Source organism: Vipera berus (assembly GCF_964194415.1).
Source record: "Vipera berus genome assembly, chromosome: 3".
Taxonomy (NCBI): domain Eukaryota; kingdom Metazoa; phylum Chordata; class Lepidosauria; order Squamata; family Viperidae; genus Vipera; species Vipera berus.
In genome coordinates, this window is record NC_138204.1 from 216115599 (window position 1) to 216136201 (window position 20603).

General features: G+C 49.5%; 1 protein-coding gene across 1 annotated transcript in view; it reads right to left on the reverse strand.

Moving 5' to 3' along the window:
* Nucleotides 1-955: 955 nt before the first annotated feature.
* LOC308665245 (1-phosphatidylinositol 4,5-bisphosphate phosphodiesterase gamma-1-like) overlaps nucleotides 956-20603 on the reverse strand; it is a 99225-nt gene continuing 79577 nt past the window's right edge. The window contains exons 25-33 of the mRNA XM_081323015.1: nucleotides 20034-20197; nucleotides 18186-18282; nucleotides 16701-16925; nucleotides 15423-15571; nucleotides 15188-15302; nucleotides 10774-10935; nucleotides 7574-7662; nucleotides 5467-5651; nucleotides 956-3377 (exon numbers count right to left, since the gene is read on the reverse strand). Of these exons, the coding sequence (XP_081179141.1) occupies nucleotides 3326-3377; nucleotides 5467-5651; nucleotides 7574-7662; nucleotides 10774-10935; nucleotides 15188-15302; nucleotides 15423-15571; nucleotides 16701-16925; nucleotides 18186-18282; nucleotides 20034-20197 (1238 nt within the window). The 3' untranslated portion in view covers nucleotides 956-3325. The remainder of the gene's footprint in view (nucleotides 3378-5466; nucleotides 5652-7573; nucleotides 7663-10773; nucleotides 10936-15187; nucleotides 15303-15422; nucleotides 15572-16700; nucleotides 16926-18185; nucleotides 18283-20033; nucleotides 20198-20603) is intronic.

Consider the following 20603-nt stretch of genomic DNA (forward strand, 5'->3'; position numbering starts at 1 on the left):
ATTTTACTCCTGCCTTTGGAGCCTGTTAGTTGTCCCGAATTCTCCTTGCTTTGCATACTCCTAAGATATGTAAACGCGCCCGTTTTAAAATTATTGCCTTCTCTGAGGCCCACTTCCTCGTTCAGTGCATTTCTCCAAGCAGATAAATTGAGGGCTAGTCCCTTCGCGAGGTGAGTTTAACCAAATACGAGCCAGATTTGGTCAAAAAGGCTTCTTGAAATTATCTGGCCTTCCTCTTCTCCTTTTCCTGTGACGCTTGCCAACTTTCCTTAGAGCCGGGGTGTCCAACCTTGGCAACTTTAAAACCTGTGGACTTCAACTCCCAGAATTCCCTAGCCAGCCACGCTGGCTAGGGAATTGTGGGTGTTGCAATCCGCAGGTCTTAAAAACCATCAAGGCCGGACATTCCTGCCTTAGTGCATCCACAGAAAGACATCTTTTGCGTGCAGAAAATTCTTAAAAAGAGACTTAAATTAGTGACAGAGCGACAGAATATTTGAAGCTCGGGGTTGAACTGTGGGGTCCTCCTTGATGCTCTCTGAGCTTGGTGGTTTTCTTGCAGATGTTTCATGACCCAGCTAGGTAACATTATCAGTGCTAGTAGGGGGGAGGAGGAGGAGGAGGAGGAGGAGAGGAGGAGGAGAACTCTGGAGTCCTTGGTGCTCTCTGAGCTTGGTTTTCTTTCTAGCAGACGTTTCATTACCCAACTAGGTAACATTATCAGTGCTAGAAGGGAGGAGGGTCTGTGGAGAGGAAGAGGAGGAGGAGGAAGAGGAGGAGGAGGTGGTGGTCCTTGTTGCTCTCTGAGCTTGGCTGTTTTCTTGCAGACATTTCAAGACCCAACTAGGTAATATCATCAGTGCTAGAAGGGAGGGGGGTCTGTGGAGAAGAGGAGGAGGAGGAGGAGGAGGAGGAAGAAGAAGAAGAGTATGGGGTCCTTGTTGCTCTCTGAGCTTGGCTGTTTTCTTGCAGACATTTCAAGACCCAACTAGGTAACATTATCAGTGCTAGAAGGGAGGGGGGGTCTGTGGAGAAGAGGAGGAGGAGAACTGTGGGGTCCTGGGTGGGTTTGCTGTCTGTTTATACCCAAGAGGTATATTTCTATGTCATAGGTATAGAGATGAGAGCAAGCCCCACCCTCTCCCAGCATTGAGGATGTTACCTAGTTTGGTAAGGAAACGTCTGCGAGGAAACCTCTAAGCTCAGAGAGCACCCAGGACACCCCCCACCCCACCCCGACTAAATGAAATGCCCCTTTTAAGTCTCAACTGGAGCTGCTGTTTTAGCCGAGCTTGTTAGATCTCTTCCAAAAAACAATTCCCCACCACCACCACACACACACCCCAATCACCTCGTCACCCCTAACCCCCCCCCTCCTTCCTATGGTTGACAGACATACCCAACCCCTCCGTCCAGGCCAGGCTGAGGACAGGCAAAAACCTACGGGATTTTTTTTTCTCTCCGCCTCTCTTTCCATCCGGAGCCCGGACCTGCCCCGGCCCCTCCACTCCACGGCCAGCGTTGAGGGCGAATGCAAATCGCAGGAAGAAGGAGAAGGAGGAGAAGGAGAAAAAGAAGGAGAAGAAGAAGGAGAAGGAGAAGAAGAAGGAGAAGAAGGAGAAGGAGAAGGAGAAGAAGAAGGAGAATGAGGAGAAGAAGAAGGAAAAGGAGAAAAAGGAGAAGGAGAAAGGAGAAAAAGGAGAAGAAGGAGGAGGAGGAGGAGGAGGAGAAGAAGGAGAAGGAGGAGGAGAAGGAGAAGAAGAAGGAGGAGAAGAAGGAGGAGAAGAAGGAGGAGAAGAAGAAGAAGAACAAGAAGAAGAAGAAGGAGGAGGAGGAGGAGGAGGAGGAGGAGGAGAAGAGAAGAAGAAGAAGAAGAAGAAGAAAAAGAAGGAGAAGAAAAAGAAGGAGGAGAAGAAGAAGAAGAAGAAGAAGAAGAAGAAGAAGAAGAAGAAGAAGAAGAAGAAGAAGAAGTCAAGATGATGCCTCTAAAGGAGGCTGGAAGCATTTCAGCCAAAAGACAAGGCCTTTTTTTTTTTCGGAATCTGGAGAGGCCGCTTTGGGGAAAGGACGATGGATTAAGGGGTGCCGTGTCTCTGCGGCAACTCCCCTCGTTTCCAAGGCGACCCTGGCTTGGTCTTCCCAAGAACGCCCGCCCGCCGGCCTCAGATCGTGCCCAACGTGACTGTCGAGGAAGAAGAAGGGGCGTTCCAAAGGGAAAGGAGGCCACACGGAGTAGCAAAAATGAAAAATAGTCCTTTCCCCAAGTGACCTTACTCCCAATCGGTGCCCCCCCTCCCCCCACACACACACAGCCTTCGGGGATGGCTCTTGGTGGGGAAAGAGAAGTTTGATTTTCCTCCGTGCCCCGCAATAAATAAATAAATATAGCAAAGGCTGCCCGCTGGGCACCACGATGACCGGCTTAAGACAGGCGCCTGGGGCTTTGCCTCCGGCCCCGTGTTGGAATTGAGGACGGGAAGGAAGGCTGCGAAAACAGGACACGACGCCCCTGCGGGGATTTTACCTTAGAGCCCAGGGCTAGGCAACCTTGGCTCTTTTATGACTCGTGGACTTCAACTCCCAGAATTCCTGAGCCAGCACAGCTGGCTCAGGAATTCTGGGAGTTGAAGTCCACGAGTCATAAAAGAGCCAAGGTTGCCCATCCCTGTTATAGCCTCTCTCGCTTGCGTCCAAGGCTTGGTCCGCCAGAGCTTAATCTTGCAAGGGTCCCTTTTAGGATCCGCCGGGCCAGTCCTCCGGATCCACCCCCCCCTCAGATCCCTCCTGCCCCCCCCCCACCGTTCCTTCTCACCTGGCCCCCGCCGAGTTCCTACTGTGCAAAACCCACGTTCTCTGGGAAAGTGTAGATTAGAGGCACTTGCTAACTGCCTTAGTTGCACCGAAGCCAAAAAAAAAAAAAGAATAATTAATAATAATAATAATAAAAAAAAACATAATAAAGGCTCGTCTTCCCGATCCACCAGGAAAGGAAAAAACAAAAACAAACGTGGATTAAATCAGAGCCCCCTCCTCCTCCCCCCCCGGTGAACGTGTCGAAGAAAGAGGCGGACAGGAAAAACGGCGAAGGAAGGATCGAACCGGCCGGCTTCGCGGAGAGCGGAAACGTTTGGCAAGGGTTCCTGCTTTCGGCGCGCAGAAGAGGGGGGCGCCCGCCGAGGGGGTCTCGTCCCTGCGGCCGCAGGCCTATCAGCCCGGGAAGCTGGCGGGATTCGGTGGGCCTAACGGGGGTCTCCTTGGAAGATTGGAGAAGAGACCCAGCGACCCTCTCCGGCACGACAGTGGGACCGGGAAAGTCAGGTGGACTTCAGTTACGCTTGGTGACCAACTGCCGGTCTCTCTTCTTCTTCTCCATCAGCCTGTGTTGAAAGAAGAGAAGGAAGGGGGCCTGAGGCTGCCGCTCCCCCAGGGAGAGGGGAAGGGGCTGCCCAAGAGAACCACCGGGGTCCAAGGAAGAGACCACCTAGAGCTGAGGAGGGAACGTGGGCAATCCTGGCTGCCCTGAGCTGGGTGGGTGTCTGGAAGACGCTTCAGGAGCCAACTAGGTAACATCATCAGTGATGTTCCCTCCCTCCCCCCCTCCCTCCCTCCCTCCCTCCCTCCTTCCTTCCTTCCTTCCTTCCTTCCTTCCTTCCTTCCTTCCTTCCTTCCTTCCCTCCCTCCCTCCCTCCTTCTCCTCGGTGCTCTCTGAGATGGGTGGTTTTCTGGAAGACATTTCATGACCCAACTAGGTAACTATCATTGACCTTTCTTTCTTTCTTTCTTTCTTTCTTTCTTTCTTTCTTTCTTTCTTTCTTTCTTTCTTTCTTTCTTTCTTTCTTTCTTTCTTTCTTTCTTTCTTTCTTTCTTTCTCTTTCTTCCCTTCCCCGTTCTCTATTTCCTTTCTCTATTTCCTTTCCTTCCCTTTCCTTTCCCCCTCCCTCCCTCCTTCTCCTTGGTGCTCTCTGAAATTGGTGGTTTTCTTGAAGACCCAACTAGGCAACATTATCATTGACCTTCTCTCCTTCTTTCTATCTTTGTTTCTTTCTTTTCTTTCTTCCTGCCTCCCTCCTTCTCCTCCTCACTGCTCTCTGAGATGGGTGGTTTTCTGGAAGACGTAGCATGACTCAACTACAGTAGGTAACATTATCATTGTCCTTCCTTCCTTCCTTCCTTCCTTCCTTCCTTCCTTCCTTCCTTCCTTCCTTCCTTCCTTCCTTCCTTCCTTCCTTCCTTCCTTTCCCTCCCTCCCTCCCCTCCCCTTCTGTCTTGTCATTATTCTCTCCTTCCTCCCTCCCTCCCTCCCTCCCTCCCTTCCTTCCTTCCTTCCTTCCTTCCTTCCTTCCTTCCTTCCTTCCTTTCCTTCCTTCTCTCCCTCCATCCCTCCCTCCCCTCTCCTCCTTGGCGCTCTCTGAGCTGGGTGGCTTTCTTGCAGATGCTTCATGACGCAACTAGGTAACTTAAAATCAAGAACCCCAGTCGAAAGGGCTGAAGGAAATGGGGAGCCTCTGCGCACTTGGCACCAAGGGTGGGAGGCCCCTGGTGGGAGACGTAGGGGAGGGGGGGGCCTGGCAGATCAGAGTTGGGCCTAAGCCGGGCACCGGACGTGGCTTTAGCGAGACAACTGAGCTGGGCTCAACGTGTAGGCAGACTTGAGCCACAGGTGGGTGAAGAATTGTTGATCATTCCTCACCGATGCAACTGTCAGGTTTTGTGAGGAAAGGAAGGATAATGACCCAGCTGCTTTCAGACAGTCTGTGGGTGGGAGAACCAGTGTCCGATGACGTTACCTAGTTGGGTCATGAAACGTCTGCAAGAAAGCAACTAAGCTCAGAGAGCACCAAGGGCCCCCTAGTCCCCCTCCTCCTCTCCATAACCCCCCCTCCCTTCTAGCACTGATGTTGTTACCCAGTTGGGTAATGAAAGATCTGCAAGAAAATCACCCAGCTCAGAGAGCACCAAGGAAATCTCCTCCTCCACAAACACCATCTTCCTTCTAACACTGATAATGTTACCTAGTTGGGTCATGAAATGTCTGCAAGAAAACCACCCAGCTCAGAGAGCACCAAGGACCCCACCGTCCTCCTCCGCCTCCTCCTCCTCCTCCCTCCAAACCCCACTCCCTTCTAGCACTGATGGTGTGACCTAGTTGGGTCATGAAATGTCTGTAAAAAAAATAACCAAACTCAGAGGACACCCAGGACCCCACAATCCTCCTCTTCTCCACCCACACCCCTCGCAAAGCCCACTCCCTCCTAGCACTGATGTTACCTAGCTGGGTCATGAGAAATTGGCAAGGAAACTTACCAAAGCCCCCACAGTGGATTAACCCCCCCCCCAGTAGGATTCCTCTCCTCTCCTAACTGGGAAGACTTCCTCCCTCCTTTTGAGAGCCAGAGGCGAAGAGAAGCCACTGCAACTACAACAGATCTGCTTGGGTAAATTTACATCAAGGACAGCAGGACTCACTTCCTATTGCGTGCTTCTGTCAGCTCCAGGAGCTGCTCCTGAGCCAACCGCAGCTCATCCAGCCGTTGCTGGTAACGCGAGTCGCAAGTGTTGCTGTGCTCCAGGTTGGACACCTGGCTGGACAACTCGTTTGCCCGGTCCCGGAGTTGCTGGATGGAGGAATACAAGTTCTCATCGTCTTCTTCCTGCAAAAGAGAGAAAGGAAGGACCTCAAGGTTGCAAGGTCTCCTTGCGTCTCGCCCACCAGGCCTTGAAGAGAACCGCTTCAGATGTCCTACAATCCTTCGGTAGATTTGCCTCAAAGAAGAGGGAGTCAAGCTCTTCTCCAAAGCCCCTGAAGGCGGGAAAAGAAGCAACGGATCATGGAAACTAGTCAAGGAGAGAAGCAACCTAGAACCAAGGAGAAACTTCCTGACAGAACAATTAACCGGTGGAACAGCCTGCTTCCAAAAGTTCTGGATGCTCCAACACTGGAAGTTTTTAAGAAGAAAACAGACAGCTACTTGTCTGAAATGGTCTAAGGTTTCCTGCCTGAGCAGGGGGTTCGACTAAATGACCTCCAAGATCTCTTCCAACCTATTCTATTCTATTCTGTTAATTCCATTCCATATTTTTTCTTTTTTCTTTTCTTTTCTATTCTTTTCTATTCTATTCTATTCTATTCTATTCTATTCTATTCTATTCTATTCTATTCTATTCTATTCTATTCTATTCATCTATTCTAATCTATTCTATTCTATTCTATTCTATTCTATTCTATTCTATTCTATTCTATTCTATTCTATTCTATTCTATTCCATTCCATTCTATTCCATATTTTCCATTCCATTCCATATTTTCTATTCTATTCCTATTCCTATTCCTATTCCATTCCATATATTCTATTCTATTCTATTCTATTCTATTCTATTCTATTCTATTCTATTCTATTCTATTCTATTCTATTCTATTCTATTCTATTCTATTCTATTCTATTCTATTCTCCATTCCATTCCATTCCATATTTTCTATTCTATTCCATTCCATTCCACTCCACTCCTATTCTATTCTATTCTATTCTATTCTATTCTATTCTATTCTATTCTATTCTATTCTATTCTATTCTATTCTATTCTATTCTATTCTATTCATCTATTCTAATCTATTCTATTCTATTCCATTCCATTCTATTCCATATTTTCCATTCCATTCCATTCCATATTTTCTATTCTATTCCTATTCCTATTCTATTCTATTCTATTCTATTCTATTCTATTCTATTCTATTCTATTCTATTCTATTCTATTCTATTCTATTCTATTCTATTCTATTCTATTCTATTCTATTCTATTCTATTCTATTCTATTCTATTCTCCATTCCATTCCATTCCATTCCATATTTTCTATTCTATTCCATTCCATTCCACTCCACTCCTATTCTATTCTATTCTATTCTATTCTATTCTATTCTATTCTATTCTATTCTATTCTATTCTATTCTATTCTATTCTATTCTATTCTATTCATCTATTCTAATCTATTCTATTCTATTCCATTCCATTCTATTCCATATTTTCCATTCCATTCCATTCCATATTTTCTATTCTATTCCTATTCCTATTCCTATTCCTATTCCTATTCCTATTCTATTCTATTCTATTCTATTCTATTCTATTCGATTCGATTCGATTCCATATTTTCTATTCTATTCTATTCTATTCTATTCTATTCTATATTATTTCTATTTCTATTCTACTTTCTATTCTATTCTATTCTGTTCTGTTCTATTCTACTTTGTTTTATTCTATGCTATTCTATTGTCTACTCCATTCCATTCCATATTTTCTATCCTATCCTATCCTATCCTATCCTATCCTATCCTATCCTATCCTATCCTATCCTATCCTATCCTATCCTATCCTATCCTATCCTATCCTATCCTATCCTATCCTATCCTATCCTATCCTAATCTTATCCTATTCCATTCCATTCTATTCCACTACTGCTGCTATTATTATCATTATTATTATTATCATTAGTATTATTACACCTGGTCTCCTTCTTCGGGACTTGCCAGCCCAACCCTGCCTAGCCTCCAGTTCAGATGCTGGCACCCCCGCAAACTTACCTTGGCATTGATGATCTCAACATGGAGCAGCAGAGAAGCCAGTTCGAGATCCTCGCTGTAGCTGTTCTTCAGCGGCACCGACCGGTATCCTGTGGAGGGAGATGGAGGGTGGACTCCTAAATTCACCTCGTTCAAAAACTGGGCAGCAAACGATTCACAGGCAGTCCTTGACTTACAATCACAGTTGGTCTACCTGCAGTTCAAGGACTGCCAAAAACTTCTGACGCTAAGCAAGGCAGTTGTTCAGTGAGCTTTGCCCCGCTGTACGACTTCTCTTGCCACAGTTGTTAAGTGAATCACGGCAGTTGTTAACTTAGTCACACGGTTGTTAAGTGAATCTGGCTTCCCCATTGACTTGGCTCGTTAAATGGTTGCAAAAGGGGAATGGCGTGACCCCAGGACGCTGCGACCATCATAAATACGAGTCAGTTGTCAAGCGTCTGAATTTGGATCCCATGACCACGGGGGATGCTGCGGCGGTCATTAAGTGTGAAAAGCAGTCACTTTTTCCAGTGCTGCCATAACTTCAAACTGTCACTAAATGAACTGCTGTAAGTTGAGGACTTACAGGTACGGGTAATCCTCGACTTACAATTGAAATTCAAATTTCCATTGCTAAGCAAGGCTCTTGTTCAGTGAGTCTCTTTATCCCATTTTGTGACCCTTTTTGTCAAAGTTATTAAGTGAATGTCTAGTCTAATGAAGAGAAGGACGAGGGGTGACATGACAGCAGTCTTCCAGTATCTCAGGGGCTGCCCCAAAGAAGAGGGAGTCAAGCTATTCTCCAAAGCGCCCAAAGGCAGGACAAGAAGCAACGGATAGAAACTCAACAAGGAGAGAAGCAACCTGGAACTAAGGAGAAATTTCCTTCCAGTCAGAACAATTAACCAGTGGAACAACCTGCCTCCAGAAGCTCTGAATGCTCCAACACTGGAAGTTTTTAAGAAGAGACTGGACAGCCATTTGTCTGAAATGGTATAAGGTTTCCTGCCTGAGCAGGGGGTTGGACTAGATGACCTCCAAGGTCCCTTCCAACTTCTTCTTCTTCTTCTTCTTCTTCCTCTTCTTCTTCTTCTTCTTCTTCTTCTTCTTCTTCTTCTTCTTCTTCTTCTTCTTCTTCTTCTTCTTCTTCCTCTTCTTCTCCTCCTCCTCCTCCTCCTCTTCTTCTAACTTCTTCTTCTTCTTCTAACTTCTTCTTCTTCTTCTTCTTCTTCCTCTTCTTCTCCTCCTCCTCCTCCTCCTCCTCTTCTTCTAACTTCTTCTTCTTCTTCTTCTTCTCCTTCTCCTCCTCCTCCTCTTCTTCTAACTTCTTCTTCTTCTTCTTCTTCTTCCTCTTCTCCTCCTCCTCCTCCTCCTCCTCCTCCTCTTCTTCTAACTTCTTCTTCTTCTTCTTCTAACTTCTTCTTCTTCTTCTTCTTCTTCTTCCTCTTCTCCTCCTCCTCCTCCTCCTCCTCTTCTTCTAACTTCTTCTTCTTCTAACTTCTTCTTCTTCTTCTTCTTCTTCTTCTTCTTCTTCTTCTTCTTCCTCTTCTCCTCCTCCTCCTCCTCCTCCTCCTCCTCTTCTTCTAACTTCTTCTTCTTCATTATTATTATTATTATTATTATTATTATTATTATTATTATTATTATTATTATTATTATTATTATTATTATTATTATTATTATTATTGTATTCTGCTGCGGCGTCTCAGGGGATTGGGAGTGGGAGGCACGGTTTTACAGTGGTTCTCCTCCTATCTCCAGGGACGCTCGCAGTCGGTGTTGACAGGAGGGCAGAGGTCGACCGCGAGGTCTCTCGTTTGTGGAGTTCCTCAGGGGTCGGTCCTCTTGCCTCTCCTGTTCAACATCTATATGAAACCGCTGGGTGAGATCATTCGTGGCTTTGGAGTTGGGTATCACCAGTACGCTGATGATACCCAGCTTTTTCTTTCTACCCCAAACCACCCCAGTGATGCCCTCAACGTGATGTCCCGTTGCCTGGAGGCGGTTTGGGTCTGGATGGGGAGGAACAGACTTCAACTCAACCCCGACAAGACCGAGTGGCTTTGCATACCTTCATCCCGGGTCTATTCGGATATTCCATCTCTTTCTATGGGGGGTGAATTATTACCCCCCGTAGATAGGGCTCGCAACTTGGGAGTCCTCCTAGATTCACGGCTCACCTTGGAAGATCACATGGTGGCTGTGACTAGGGGGGCTTTCGCCCAGGTTCGCCTGGTGCGCCAGTTGCGGCCCTATCTAAGCCGGGATGATTTATGCACGGTCACTCACGCGCTCGTGACCTCTCGTGTAGACTACTGCAACGCTCTCTACATGGGGCTTCCCTTGAGGACCACCCGGAGGCTCCAACTGGTACAGAATGCAGCTGCGAGGGTTGTGTTGGGAGTCTCCCGATACTCCCATGTGACACCTCTGCTCCGTGAGCTGCATTGGTTGCCAGTTGTCTTCCGGGTGAGATTCAAGGTGCTAGTAATGGTGTTCAAAGCCCTCCATGGCATGGGGCCGGAGTACCTCAGGGAACACCTGCTGCCGGCATCAAGCTCCCTGCGCCCTGTGCGTTCCCACAGAGAGGGCCTCCTCAGGGTGCCACCGGTCAGAGAATGCCGACTGGTGGCCCCCAGGGGGAGATCCTTCTCTGTGGGCGCCCCGGAGCTATGGAACCAGTTACCGGTTGAGCTCCGGACGGCGCCCGATCTGCGCTCCTTTCGCCGCGATCTGAAAACATACTTGTTCGAGCAAGCCGGCCTGGCCTGAGGGGGGATTGGTGGGGTTTTTTATCATTTTTATTGGGGTTTTTACTATGTATCAATTGTATTTTAATCGGGCATGCATTTAATTATCTTTTAGTTTTTGTAAATTTCTGTGTTTTATTCTTGCCCTGTACACCGCCCTGAGTCCTCCGGGAGAAGGGCGGTATAGAAATATTAATAAATTAAATTAAATTAAATTATTATTATTATTATTATTATTATTATTATTATTATTATTATTAAATTGCTGCAGTTGTTAAATGAATCGTGCAGTCACTAAGTGAACCTGGTTTCCTCCACTGACTCTGCTTCTCGGAAGCCGGCTGGGACAGTTGCACCTGGAACCCGATGTCGACTTACCAAGGGGAGCAAGCAAATTTTGCAGGGGCCACAACAATTTGGGGGAATTGAGGGGAGGGGACGGGGGGGGGAACGGGGGCGAGCCGATACCTGTCTTGAGGCTTTTGACGGGGAAGGTCGCCTGGGCCAAGAAGTTGGGGTCGCTGAACATGTCTTCCTCGTACACCACGAAGCGCAGAAACGCAAACTCGGGGTTGTTGATGTCAAAGACGAACTGCTTGACCAGCCAGACGGGGTTGAGGCCGTTGTCGGCTGGGCGGGAAGGAAGCAGAACACACATCCAGGTTACGTTGCTCGGCGGGTGGGAGACCCCACTTGGTCGGAAGGGTGGGGTGGGGGGGTGCGGGGGTGACAGGTTGACACATTGCAAAAGTGGGCAGGACGGGACCCGGTGGTTGCACGCACGAGGGCCCATTCGGCAACTTCGGCTCTTGCCCTTTCTGACGTGGAACATTTTTTTTTTAAAAATTTACTCGTTTTACATCCCGCCTTTGTTGTTTTTACAAATGACTCAAGAGGGCGAGTATATCCAGTGCACCTTCCTCCTCCTATTTTCCCCACTACAACAACTACAACCACCGACCAGGTGGTTCCGCCCCAGGCGCCTAATGGACCCGGACCGGTTCCAGAGGGCGCTTGGGCCGATACCTATCACCCTTACCCACAGCCCAGTCGATGCTCTGGTGGAGGCCTGGGAAACGGCTGCCACCAGGGCACTCGACTGCGTTGTACCCATGCGACCTCTGACTCGGCGCAGATCCCGCTGGGCTCCATGGTTCTCGGTGGAGCTCCGGGAGATGAAGCGTCGGAGACGAGGTCTAGAGAGCGGTTGGAGATCCAGCCGATCCGAATCCGACCGATTGCAGCTAAGAACCTTTATAAGGTCTTATCTTGCGGCAATAAGGACGGCGAAGTCCAACTACTTTGCCGCCCTTGTCGCGTCCGCAGATAATCGCCCGGCCGCCCTGTTTAGGGTGACTCGCTCCCTCCTTAACCAGGAGGTGAGGGAGGATCCCTTGCAGGGACGAGCCGAGGAGTTCAGTCATCATCTGACGGACAAAATCGCTCGGATCCGGACCGGTCTGGACTCTGACTGGGCAGAGTCTGATGTGGAGGAATCAGGCGGTCTTGAGCATGTTATCTGGACTGAGTTCGACCCTGTTTCCCCTGATGATGTGGACAGGATCATGGGGAGACTGAGCTCCACCACCTGTTTGTTGGATCCGTGCCCCTCCTGGCTAGCTTATGCGGCTCGGGAGGGAACACGAGGCTGGTTCCATGCAGTAATAACTGCTTCTTTGAAGGAGGGTGTCTTCCCTGCCGCCTTGAAGGAGGCGGTGGTGAGGCCCCTCCTCAAGAAGCCTGCTTTGGACCCGGCTGTTTTAAACAACTATCGTCCAGTCTCCAACCTTCGCTTTCTGGCGAAGGTTGTTGAGAGTGTGGTGGCGCATCAGCTCCCTCTGTTCCTGGAGGAAACTGATTATCTGGACCCGTACCAATCGGGCTTCAGGCCCGGACACAGCACGGAGACGGCATTGGTCGCGCTGGTGAATGATCTCTGGCGGGCTCGGGACAGGGGTTGCTCCTCTGTCCTGGTCCTATTAGATCTCTCAGCGGCTTTCGATACCATCGACCATGGTATCCTGCTGCGGCGTCTCAGGGGGTTGGGAGTGGGAGGCACCGTTCTACGGTGGTTCTCCTCCTACCTCCAGGGCCGCTCGCAGTCGGTGTTGACAGGAGGGCAGAGATCCGCCCCGAGGCCTCTCATTTGTGGAGTCCCTCAGGGGTCGGTTCTCTCGCCTCTCCTGTTCAACATCTATATGAAGCCGCTGGGCGAGATCATTCGTGGCTTCGGGGTGGGGTATCACCAGTACGCTGATGATACCCAACTTTTTCTTTCCACCCCGAACCAACCCAGTGATGCCCTCTCCGTGATGTCCCGGTGCCTGGAGGCAGTTCAGGTCTGGATGGGGAGAAACAGGCTTCGTCTCAATCCCGCCAAGACTGAGTGGCTGTGCATATCGGCGTCTCGGGTTAACCAAGTTATTCCACCTCTAATGATGGGGGGTGAGGTGTTACCCCCCGTTGATAGGGCTCGCAACTTGGGCGTCCTCCTGGATTCACGGCTCAATTTTGAAGATCACATAGGAGCCGTGACCAGGGGGGCTTTTGCACAGGTTCGCCTGGTGCGCCAGTTGCGTCCCTATCTGGACCGAGACGCCCTACGCACAGTCACTCATGCGCTTGTGACCTCCCGTTTGGACTACTGTAACGCTCTCTACATGGGGCTGCCCTTGAAGACCACTCGGAGGCTTCAACTGGTGCAGAATGCGGCCGCGCGAGTTGTAATGGGGGTTTCCCGATACTCCCATGTAACACCTCTACTCCGCGAGCTGCATTGGCTTCCGGTTGCCCTCCGGGTGAAATTCAAGGTGCTGGTTATTACCTATAAAGCCCTACATGGCCTGGGTCCGGGTTATTTGAGGGAACACCTGCTGCCGGCATCAAACGCCCTTCGCCCAGTGCGCTCCCACAGGGAGGGTCTGCTCAGGGTTCCGCCGGTGAGAGATTGCCGGCGGGTGACACCCAGGGATAGGGCCTTCTCAGTGGGAGCGCCTGCCCTCTGGAACCAGCTGCCGGTGGAGCTGAGGACTGCTCCCGACCTCCGATCATTCCGCCGGGGCCTGAAGACCTGGCTCTTTGAGCTCTCGGGCCCAGGCTGAGGAGAAAATTTTAACTGGGGTTTTTAGTGTACAGGGTGAATTTAATGCTTTTTAACTGGTTTTAACTTTTGTATGTTTTGATTTTTAATTCCCTGTAAACCGCCCTGAGTCCTCAGGGAAAGGGCGGTATACAAATGCAACTAAATAAATAAAAAATAAATAAAACCCTGTGAGGTAGGTTGGGCTGAGAGGGAATGAATTGCCCAAAGTCAGCTAGCCGGCTTTCTTGTCTAAGGCGGGACTAGAACTCCCAGTCTCCTGGGAACTGGCCTTGTTGTTGTTATTGTTAGTTGCGAAGTCGTGTCCGACCCATCGCGACCCCACGGACCACGTTCCTCCAGGCCTTCCTGTCCTCTACCATCTTCTGGAGTCCATTTAAACTCATGCCTCCTGCTTCAGTGACTCCATCCAGCCACCTCCTTCTCTGTCGTCCCCTTCTTCTCTTGCCCTAAGGTCTGGCCTAAGGTCATCTATCTGGCTTTCATGCCTAAAGAAGAACAAGAACTCACCGTCTCCCAGTGATTGGGCCAATGTGACCCTGATGGCTTTCTTGTCTAAGGCAGGACTAGAACTCCCAGTCACCTGGTGATTGGCCTAAGGTCATCTATCTGGCTTTCATGCCTAAGGCAGAACTAGAACTCACCATCTCCTGGTGGTTGGGCCAAAGTCACCTAGCCGGCTTTTGTGCCTAAGGCAGGACTAGAAATCAGAGTCTCCTGGTTCCTGGGTCAACGTTTTGATCACCAGTCTAAACTGGCTATCATCGTCATCATCATCATCGCCCAGTTAGCAGGTTTGGCCCCACCCAACCCGGAGGACTTGTTCTCTCCCAGCCTATGTGAGTCCTTGTTAACTCACAAACCCTTCTTTTAACAAGTAGGCTGGAAATGCAGGAAAAACAAACCCCTTTTATTATTATTATTTACAGACCTGCAAAATGTCCCAAAAGCAAAGGCAAACAGAGCACGATGCAAACAGAGAGTTGTCAACAGGCAAAGCAAACAGAACATGATTCCATGAAACGAGTCCTTTGACAATGGTTGCCTTCAGCAACCAGCCCTGCCCACACATTCCCTTTTTGTTATGCAGCCCCAAGGCGTGGCTTCTCAATGCCTTCTCCTCCTCCGCCCTTGGAGCCGCCCCATTGCCTCCCTCTGTCCTGCTCTGGTTGCCTGTCGGCATTTGCTATGGTATCTTCCAGCTGTGAGTCCTCAGAGTCTGACTCAGCTTCCCAGCACAGCTGGGTCTCAGCCTCAGCACGAGTGGAGGGGCCAGGCTCTTCATCAGATTGTAAATCCTGGAGCTCCTCAGAGCCTTCCTCCGACTCTGATGGCTCTCCAGGCCCCTCCTCCTCCTCGGATTCCCCGGACTCAGTTGCCGGGTCCACTGCCTGGCACGGAATCACAACAGGACTCTCCCAAGCTACAGAAATGGCTCCAGCTGGGACCTCTTCTACCCCCTTGCCTCCCACCCAGCGGCATGATTGGAAGGCTCCTGGGAGGAAGGAGGGAGACTCCTGCTCTCCCGTTTTGGAGACTCCTTGCACGGGACCTTGTCTAAAGCAGCCTGGGGGGCCCGCAGCTATTCTGAATTTGCTCAGCTGATCGAGAGGTACCCAGGTAGCATCTGATGCACCTGGCCAGGTGTGGCTCCATGAAAGGTTCAGGGCCAAACAAAACCTCCCTCTCCAACATTGGTTAACCCACGTCTCCTGCTGTTGGAAGCTTTGGCTGCCATTCAGACCACTCCGGAAGACACGGTGCCGTCCCCTGATTTCCTACCTACGACCTCCGTCTTGTTTTTGCCGTTGTCGAACTCCGAGCCGCACACCTCTACTTCCACAAAAGGGCAAACGATGCTGCGGCCGTTTTTGGGCAGGTGCCGAGCCCCTAGGATCTGGAGAGAGGAGGAAGAACAGGAGTGGGGGGGGGGGTTAGGCGGGCAAGGCGGGGCCTGCGAAAGCAGTAGCCAAGCCAGAGGGCAGGGCGGCATCCCGAGAGGTCCCAGCTCACCGACCTGCAGCTGGACGGTGATGGGCTCCACGTGCTTCAGGCTGCTCTTGTTGAAAGGCTCAAAGAGATCGTCCCGCATCATGTCTGGCTGCAAGACGTAGCCGCTGCGCCCGCCCAGCATGAAGAGCGCCTGGTTCAGCTGCATCGGTTTGTCTGGAAGGAGGGACAAATCGGGATTCAGAGGACCCCGTGAGGTCAGAGCAGGGGACAAAAGGCCTTTGGAGAACATAATGGCATGTGTGAAAGGCCTGGGGAGATGGAGGGAAGCGAGGCTGCCTAAGGCAAGGGTCCCCAACCAATGGGCCGTGGCTCACTACTGGGCCACGGCCTCTCAGCCAGCGGGCCGTGGCAAAGGCTGGCTGTGGATGCATGTGGACGTGCATATTCCCCCCGCTCACGCTAGCGCCAACAGTCCCGTTTGCACATGCGCATGTGCGCATATGGGGCTGCTAGCACTGGGCAGGTGTGCGTGGCCTGTTTGCACATGTGCGAACAGGGCCACTAGTGCTGCACCTGTACACGCAGCCCTGTTTGCGTGTGCGCACCAATTTGGAAACTGCTCTGTTTCCCTCCGGGCCATGAGCCCAGAAATGTTGGAGACCTCTGGCCTAGGGAACAGTCAATAAGAGATGGCATAGCCTAGTGGTGGCAAACCTATGGCACACGTGCCAGAGGGGTCACTCGGAGCCCTCTCTATGGGCACACACACCTTGCTCTTTGGCTAAGATTTCGCAGGAAAACGCCATTTCTCAAGCCCCTTCCTAGCCAAAACGAGCCTCCGGAGTGAGAGCGCTGTTTTCAGCTTTGAATTGTATCAAATCTGACACCAGAAACAGACTAACAGATGACCTGACTGCTGCATGTGTTGCTTTCAAACTTACAAAGTATAAGCCAAGGCTAGACAAATTATCAGCATGCATACAACAGCAAAAATCACATTCATTGTTCAAAAGCATGCCAAATGCACCCTTTTACCTTTCAGTAAAAAGGTCCTTGTGTCAGTGAAAGCTTTGTTATTGTGTTTTCTTTTAAGACAAAAGATGTTAATGTAGGAGTTGTTTTTTTCTAAACTAAAACCTCAGTATTCAGATTAAATTGCCGTGTTAGCACTTTGCGATAAATAAGTGGGTTTTGGGTTGCAGTTTGGGCACTCGGTCTCTAGAAGGTTCGCCATCACTGGCATAGCCTGCAGCTGCATAAGGGTTAGGGTTGAAGTACACAAGTCTTAAAGAGATTCCCCTGATCTAGAGCGTTAAAACGTTAAACATGACGATTAATTTACCAGGCGTCTGGAAGTTGAGGGCCACTAACTGGCTGCCACAGATCCACATCGGCAGTGGGTCGTAGTTGGAGGAGTCGAGGCGCTGCCCCTTCGGGTAGACGCGACTTAGTTGTCGCCGGTTGTACTGGAGGAATTTTTTACCCTTGCTTCGATTGGCGTATTTTTCCGCCTTCGTCTCTGGGAAGGAAGACATGTCCCGGTAACAGGCTTTCTCCGTGCCGATCTCTGGAAAGGGAAAACCGGTCAAGGAATCCGCTGGGCCAGGGGTAGGCGACCTTGGCTCTTTGATGACTTGTGGACTTCAACTCCCAGAATTCAATTCAGCATAGCTGACTCAGGAATTATGGGAGTTGACGGGTCGTAAAAGAGCCAAGGTTGCCTACCCCTGCACTGGGCCCTCTGTGGCTCAGCGCCACCCCTGCAGAGTGGGGAGGGGGAATACGGGAAGTCCTCTGCTTATGAGCCCAACGAAATTTCGGTTGTTAAGCAAGACAGCCGCTAAGTGAGTTTTGTCCCATTTTTACGACTTTTCTTCCCGTAATTCATTACGGGAAGCGCTGCAGTGGTCAAGTGAGTAACACAAAAGTGGATTTGGCTTCCCCGTTGATTTTGTTGGGTCAGACAGTTGCAAAAGTTGATTACATGAGCCCAGGATGCTGCAACTGTCAGAAGTACATGCCAGTTGCTAAGAGTCTGAATTTTGATCACGTTAGTGGCTGTGTGAAAAACTGTCAGGAGTGACTTTTGTAATTTTGAGCAGTCACTAAAAGAATTCTTGTTAAGTCGACGATGACCTGTAAAGGCAAACATCTGAAGGCAATACCAACAGATGTGTGTGTCTGTAAAATATCAGCATGTTTTATATTTAAATATTGTCTAACATGGTGCAGTCTTCTGTTGACGAAGACGGTAGAAATGCAGGAGTGCAAAGTAAAAAGTGGGGAGCGCAAAATTGCTCTGCAGCCATTAGATCCAGGCACCAGAGGCCTTTTCCAGGCCTCAAGAGTCCGGATCGGGCCGCTGGGGGGCTGCAAAATCGCTCTGCGGGCATACCTGGACTCGCACTGGCAGCTTAGAAGGAACCGGTTCTTCGGTTCCAAAAAAGGTGCCAGAACGCCGTTCCGTGTGTTCTATGACCAAAAAAAAAAGCCCTGGTCACAGTAATTCCCGGGGTTGCGTGACCCCCTTTTGCGACCTCCTGATAACCAAAGTCAGTGGGGAAACTAGATCCCCTGAACAACCACACCTAACAGAATGTCAGAGTTGGAAGGGACCTTGGAGGTCTTCTAGTCCAACCCCCCTGCCCAAGCAGGAGATTTTATAGCCTTTCAGACAAAAGGTTGTCCAGTCTGTTTTTAAAAAATGTGTTACTTAACTTGACAACTGTGGCGATTGCCTTAACGACTGTGACAAGAAAGGTCATAAAGTGGGCAAAGGTCAGCCTGCAGTAAAGCAGAAGTCGGGGTGACGGACACGGCAACTTACTCTCCTCGTCAAAAGGCACCGGGCGGCAATAAACGACCAGTTCTGACAGCTCCAGGGCGATCTTCTTCCTCCGCTCCATGATCTTCCCTTCCTGCATCTGCACATGACACAGACAGACCCCGATAAGGAGACATCTGGAGACCATCCGTCCCACCCCCCCATACACCGGCACACATCACAGAGCAAAGCTATTAGTACTCAGTCAGGGTGAATTTTTCTCCCAGAGAAGAAACCAAGAAGGACTTCACCATCTGGAGGTAAAAGGATGGGTGGGTCTAGAAAGACGTCCAGAACTGCCCTGGCCAAATTCTAAGGAGGTGGGCCAGACTCTGGGACCAGGAATGGTTTATATTTGGGGGCTTTTTTTAGAGGGCAAGAACCCCGGTTGAAATATTTGGAGCTGATCTTCTTCCATCAGGCACTTTGGCCAAGTGAGACAGAAAAAGCCATTTGTCTGAAATGGTATAGGGTTTCCTACCTGAGCAGGGGGCTGGACTAGAAGACCTCCAAGGTCCCTTCCAACTTTAATAATAATAATAATAATAATTTTATTTGTATACCGCCCTTCTCCCGAAGGACTCAGGGCGGTGAACAGGGCAAACATATAAAAGTACAAGAATACAAAAATTAAAAGAGATTAAACAGGGTGCCCAAGAGCTTACAACAGTAAGTTAAAATACATTAAAACAATAATAAAACCCAAACCCATCACCCATCAGGCCAGGCCGGCTTGTTCAAACAAGTAGGTCTTCAGATCGCGTCGGAAGGAGCGAAGGTCGGGCGCCATCTGGAGCTCGACCGGCAAACGATTCCATAAATCTGGGGCGCCCACAGAGAAGGCCCTCCCCCTGGGGGCCACCAGACGACATTCTCTGACCGGTGGCACCCTAAGGAGGCCCTCTCTGTGGGAACGCACAGGGCGGAGGGAAGTTGACGCCGGCAGCAGGTGATCCCTAAGGTACCCCGGACCCATGCCATGTAGGGCTTTGAAAACCATTACCAGCACCTTGAATCTTTGACGGTCTGTTCTGTTTTATTATGATTGTATTGTATTGTATTCCATTCCATTTTGTCTATTCCATTCTATTCTAAATTCTATTCTATTTTAATCCTATCCCATCCCATCCCATCCCATCCTATCTTTCTGTTCTATTCTATTCTATTCTATTCTATTCTATTCTATTCTATTCTATTCTATTCTATTCTATTCTATTCTATTCTAATTCTAATTCTAATTCTAATTCTATTCTATTTTGTTATCCTATCCTACCTTATCCTATCCTGTTATCCTATCCTATCCTATCCTATCCTATCCTATCCTATCCTATCCTATCCTATCCTATCCTAAATTCTATTCTATTTTAATTCTATTCTAATTCTAATTCTATTCTATTCTATTTTGTTATCCTATCCTACCTTATCCTATCCTATCCTATCCTATCCTATCCTAAATTCTATTCTATTTTAATTCTATTCTAATTCTAATTCTATTCTATTCTATTTTGTTATCCTATCCTACCTTATCCTATCCTATCCTATCCTATCCTATCCTATCCTATCCTATCCTATCCTATCCTATCCTATCCTATCCTATAACTCTCTTCTCTTCTGTTCCATATTGTACTGTAGTATACTGTACTCTGCTCCATTCCATTCCGTTCCATCCCACTCCACTCCACTCGACAGCCCTTGGATGCATCCCAAGCGCCATCCTGTCACCTCTGACCCCAGGACCAACTTTCCAAAAGTTGCAAGGCTTCACAGTTGCAACTAGCGCCTGGTGGAGCCACCCCAAAGCCTGAGCAACCTGGATCTCCGGCCAGAACCTCCCGTCGGGAGGAGACTCACCCTGGCGTCTGCGTTCTGCGTGGCCTCCCGGATCTTGGCCACCCAGTCGTTCAGCTCCTCCAGAGAATCGGTGGCGACATCCAGCGACTGGGATGGGTGGGTCATCTGCTGAGAATGGATGGTGAAGACAAAGGGTTTGGGGCTCCTGGCGTCTTTGGAGATAACTACAAGGACATCAGAGGGGCGGCTTTACTGAAAGAGGCCCCCCCAAGGCAGGACGGGGGTCGGGAGCATGCGGGGCGTGGAGGGTAGCGGCTCTCCCCAAAAAAGGGGCACAACGACTTGAAAAGGACGACGATGGACCGGTTTGCCGCACAAAAATCACTGGTGGTCTTCAGCGACAGCGAAGGTCATCTGTCCAAAATATTGTCGCTTCTCTTCCCCTGAGCAAGTGCTGGATTAGGGGGCTTTTACTGCTACAGACTTACAACCAGTGGTGGGATTCAGCCGGTTCTCAACGGTTCGGGAGAACCGGTAGCTAAATTCACCTGAATTCGGAGAACCGTCTGGCTTCCGGAAGTCTAGTCTAGGCCTCGGAGGCCTGGAGGAGGCCTCCCAGGCCTAGAACGG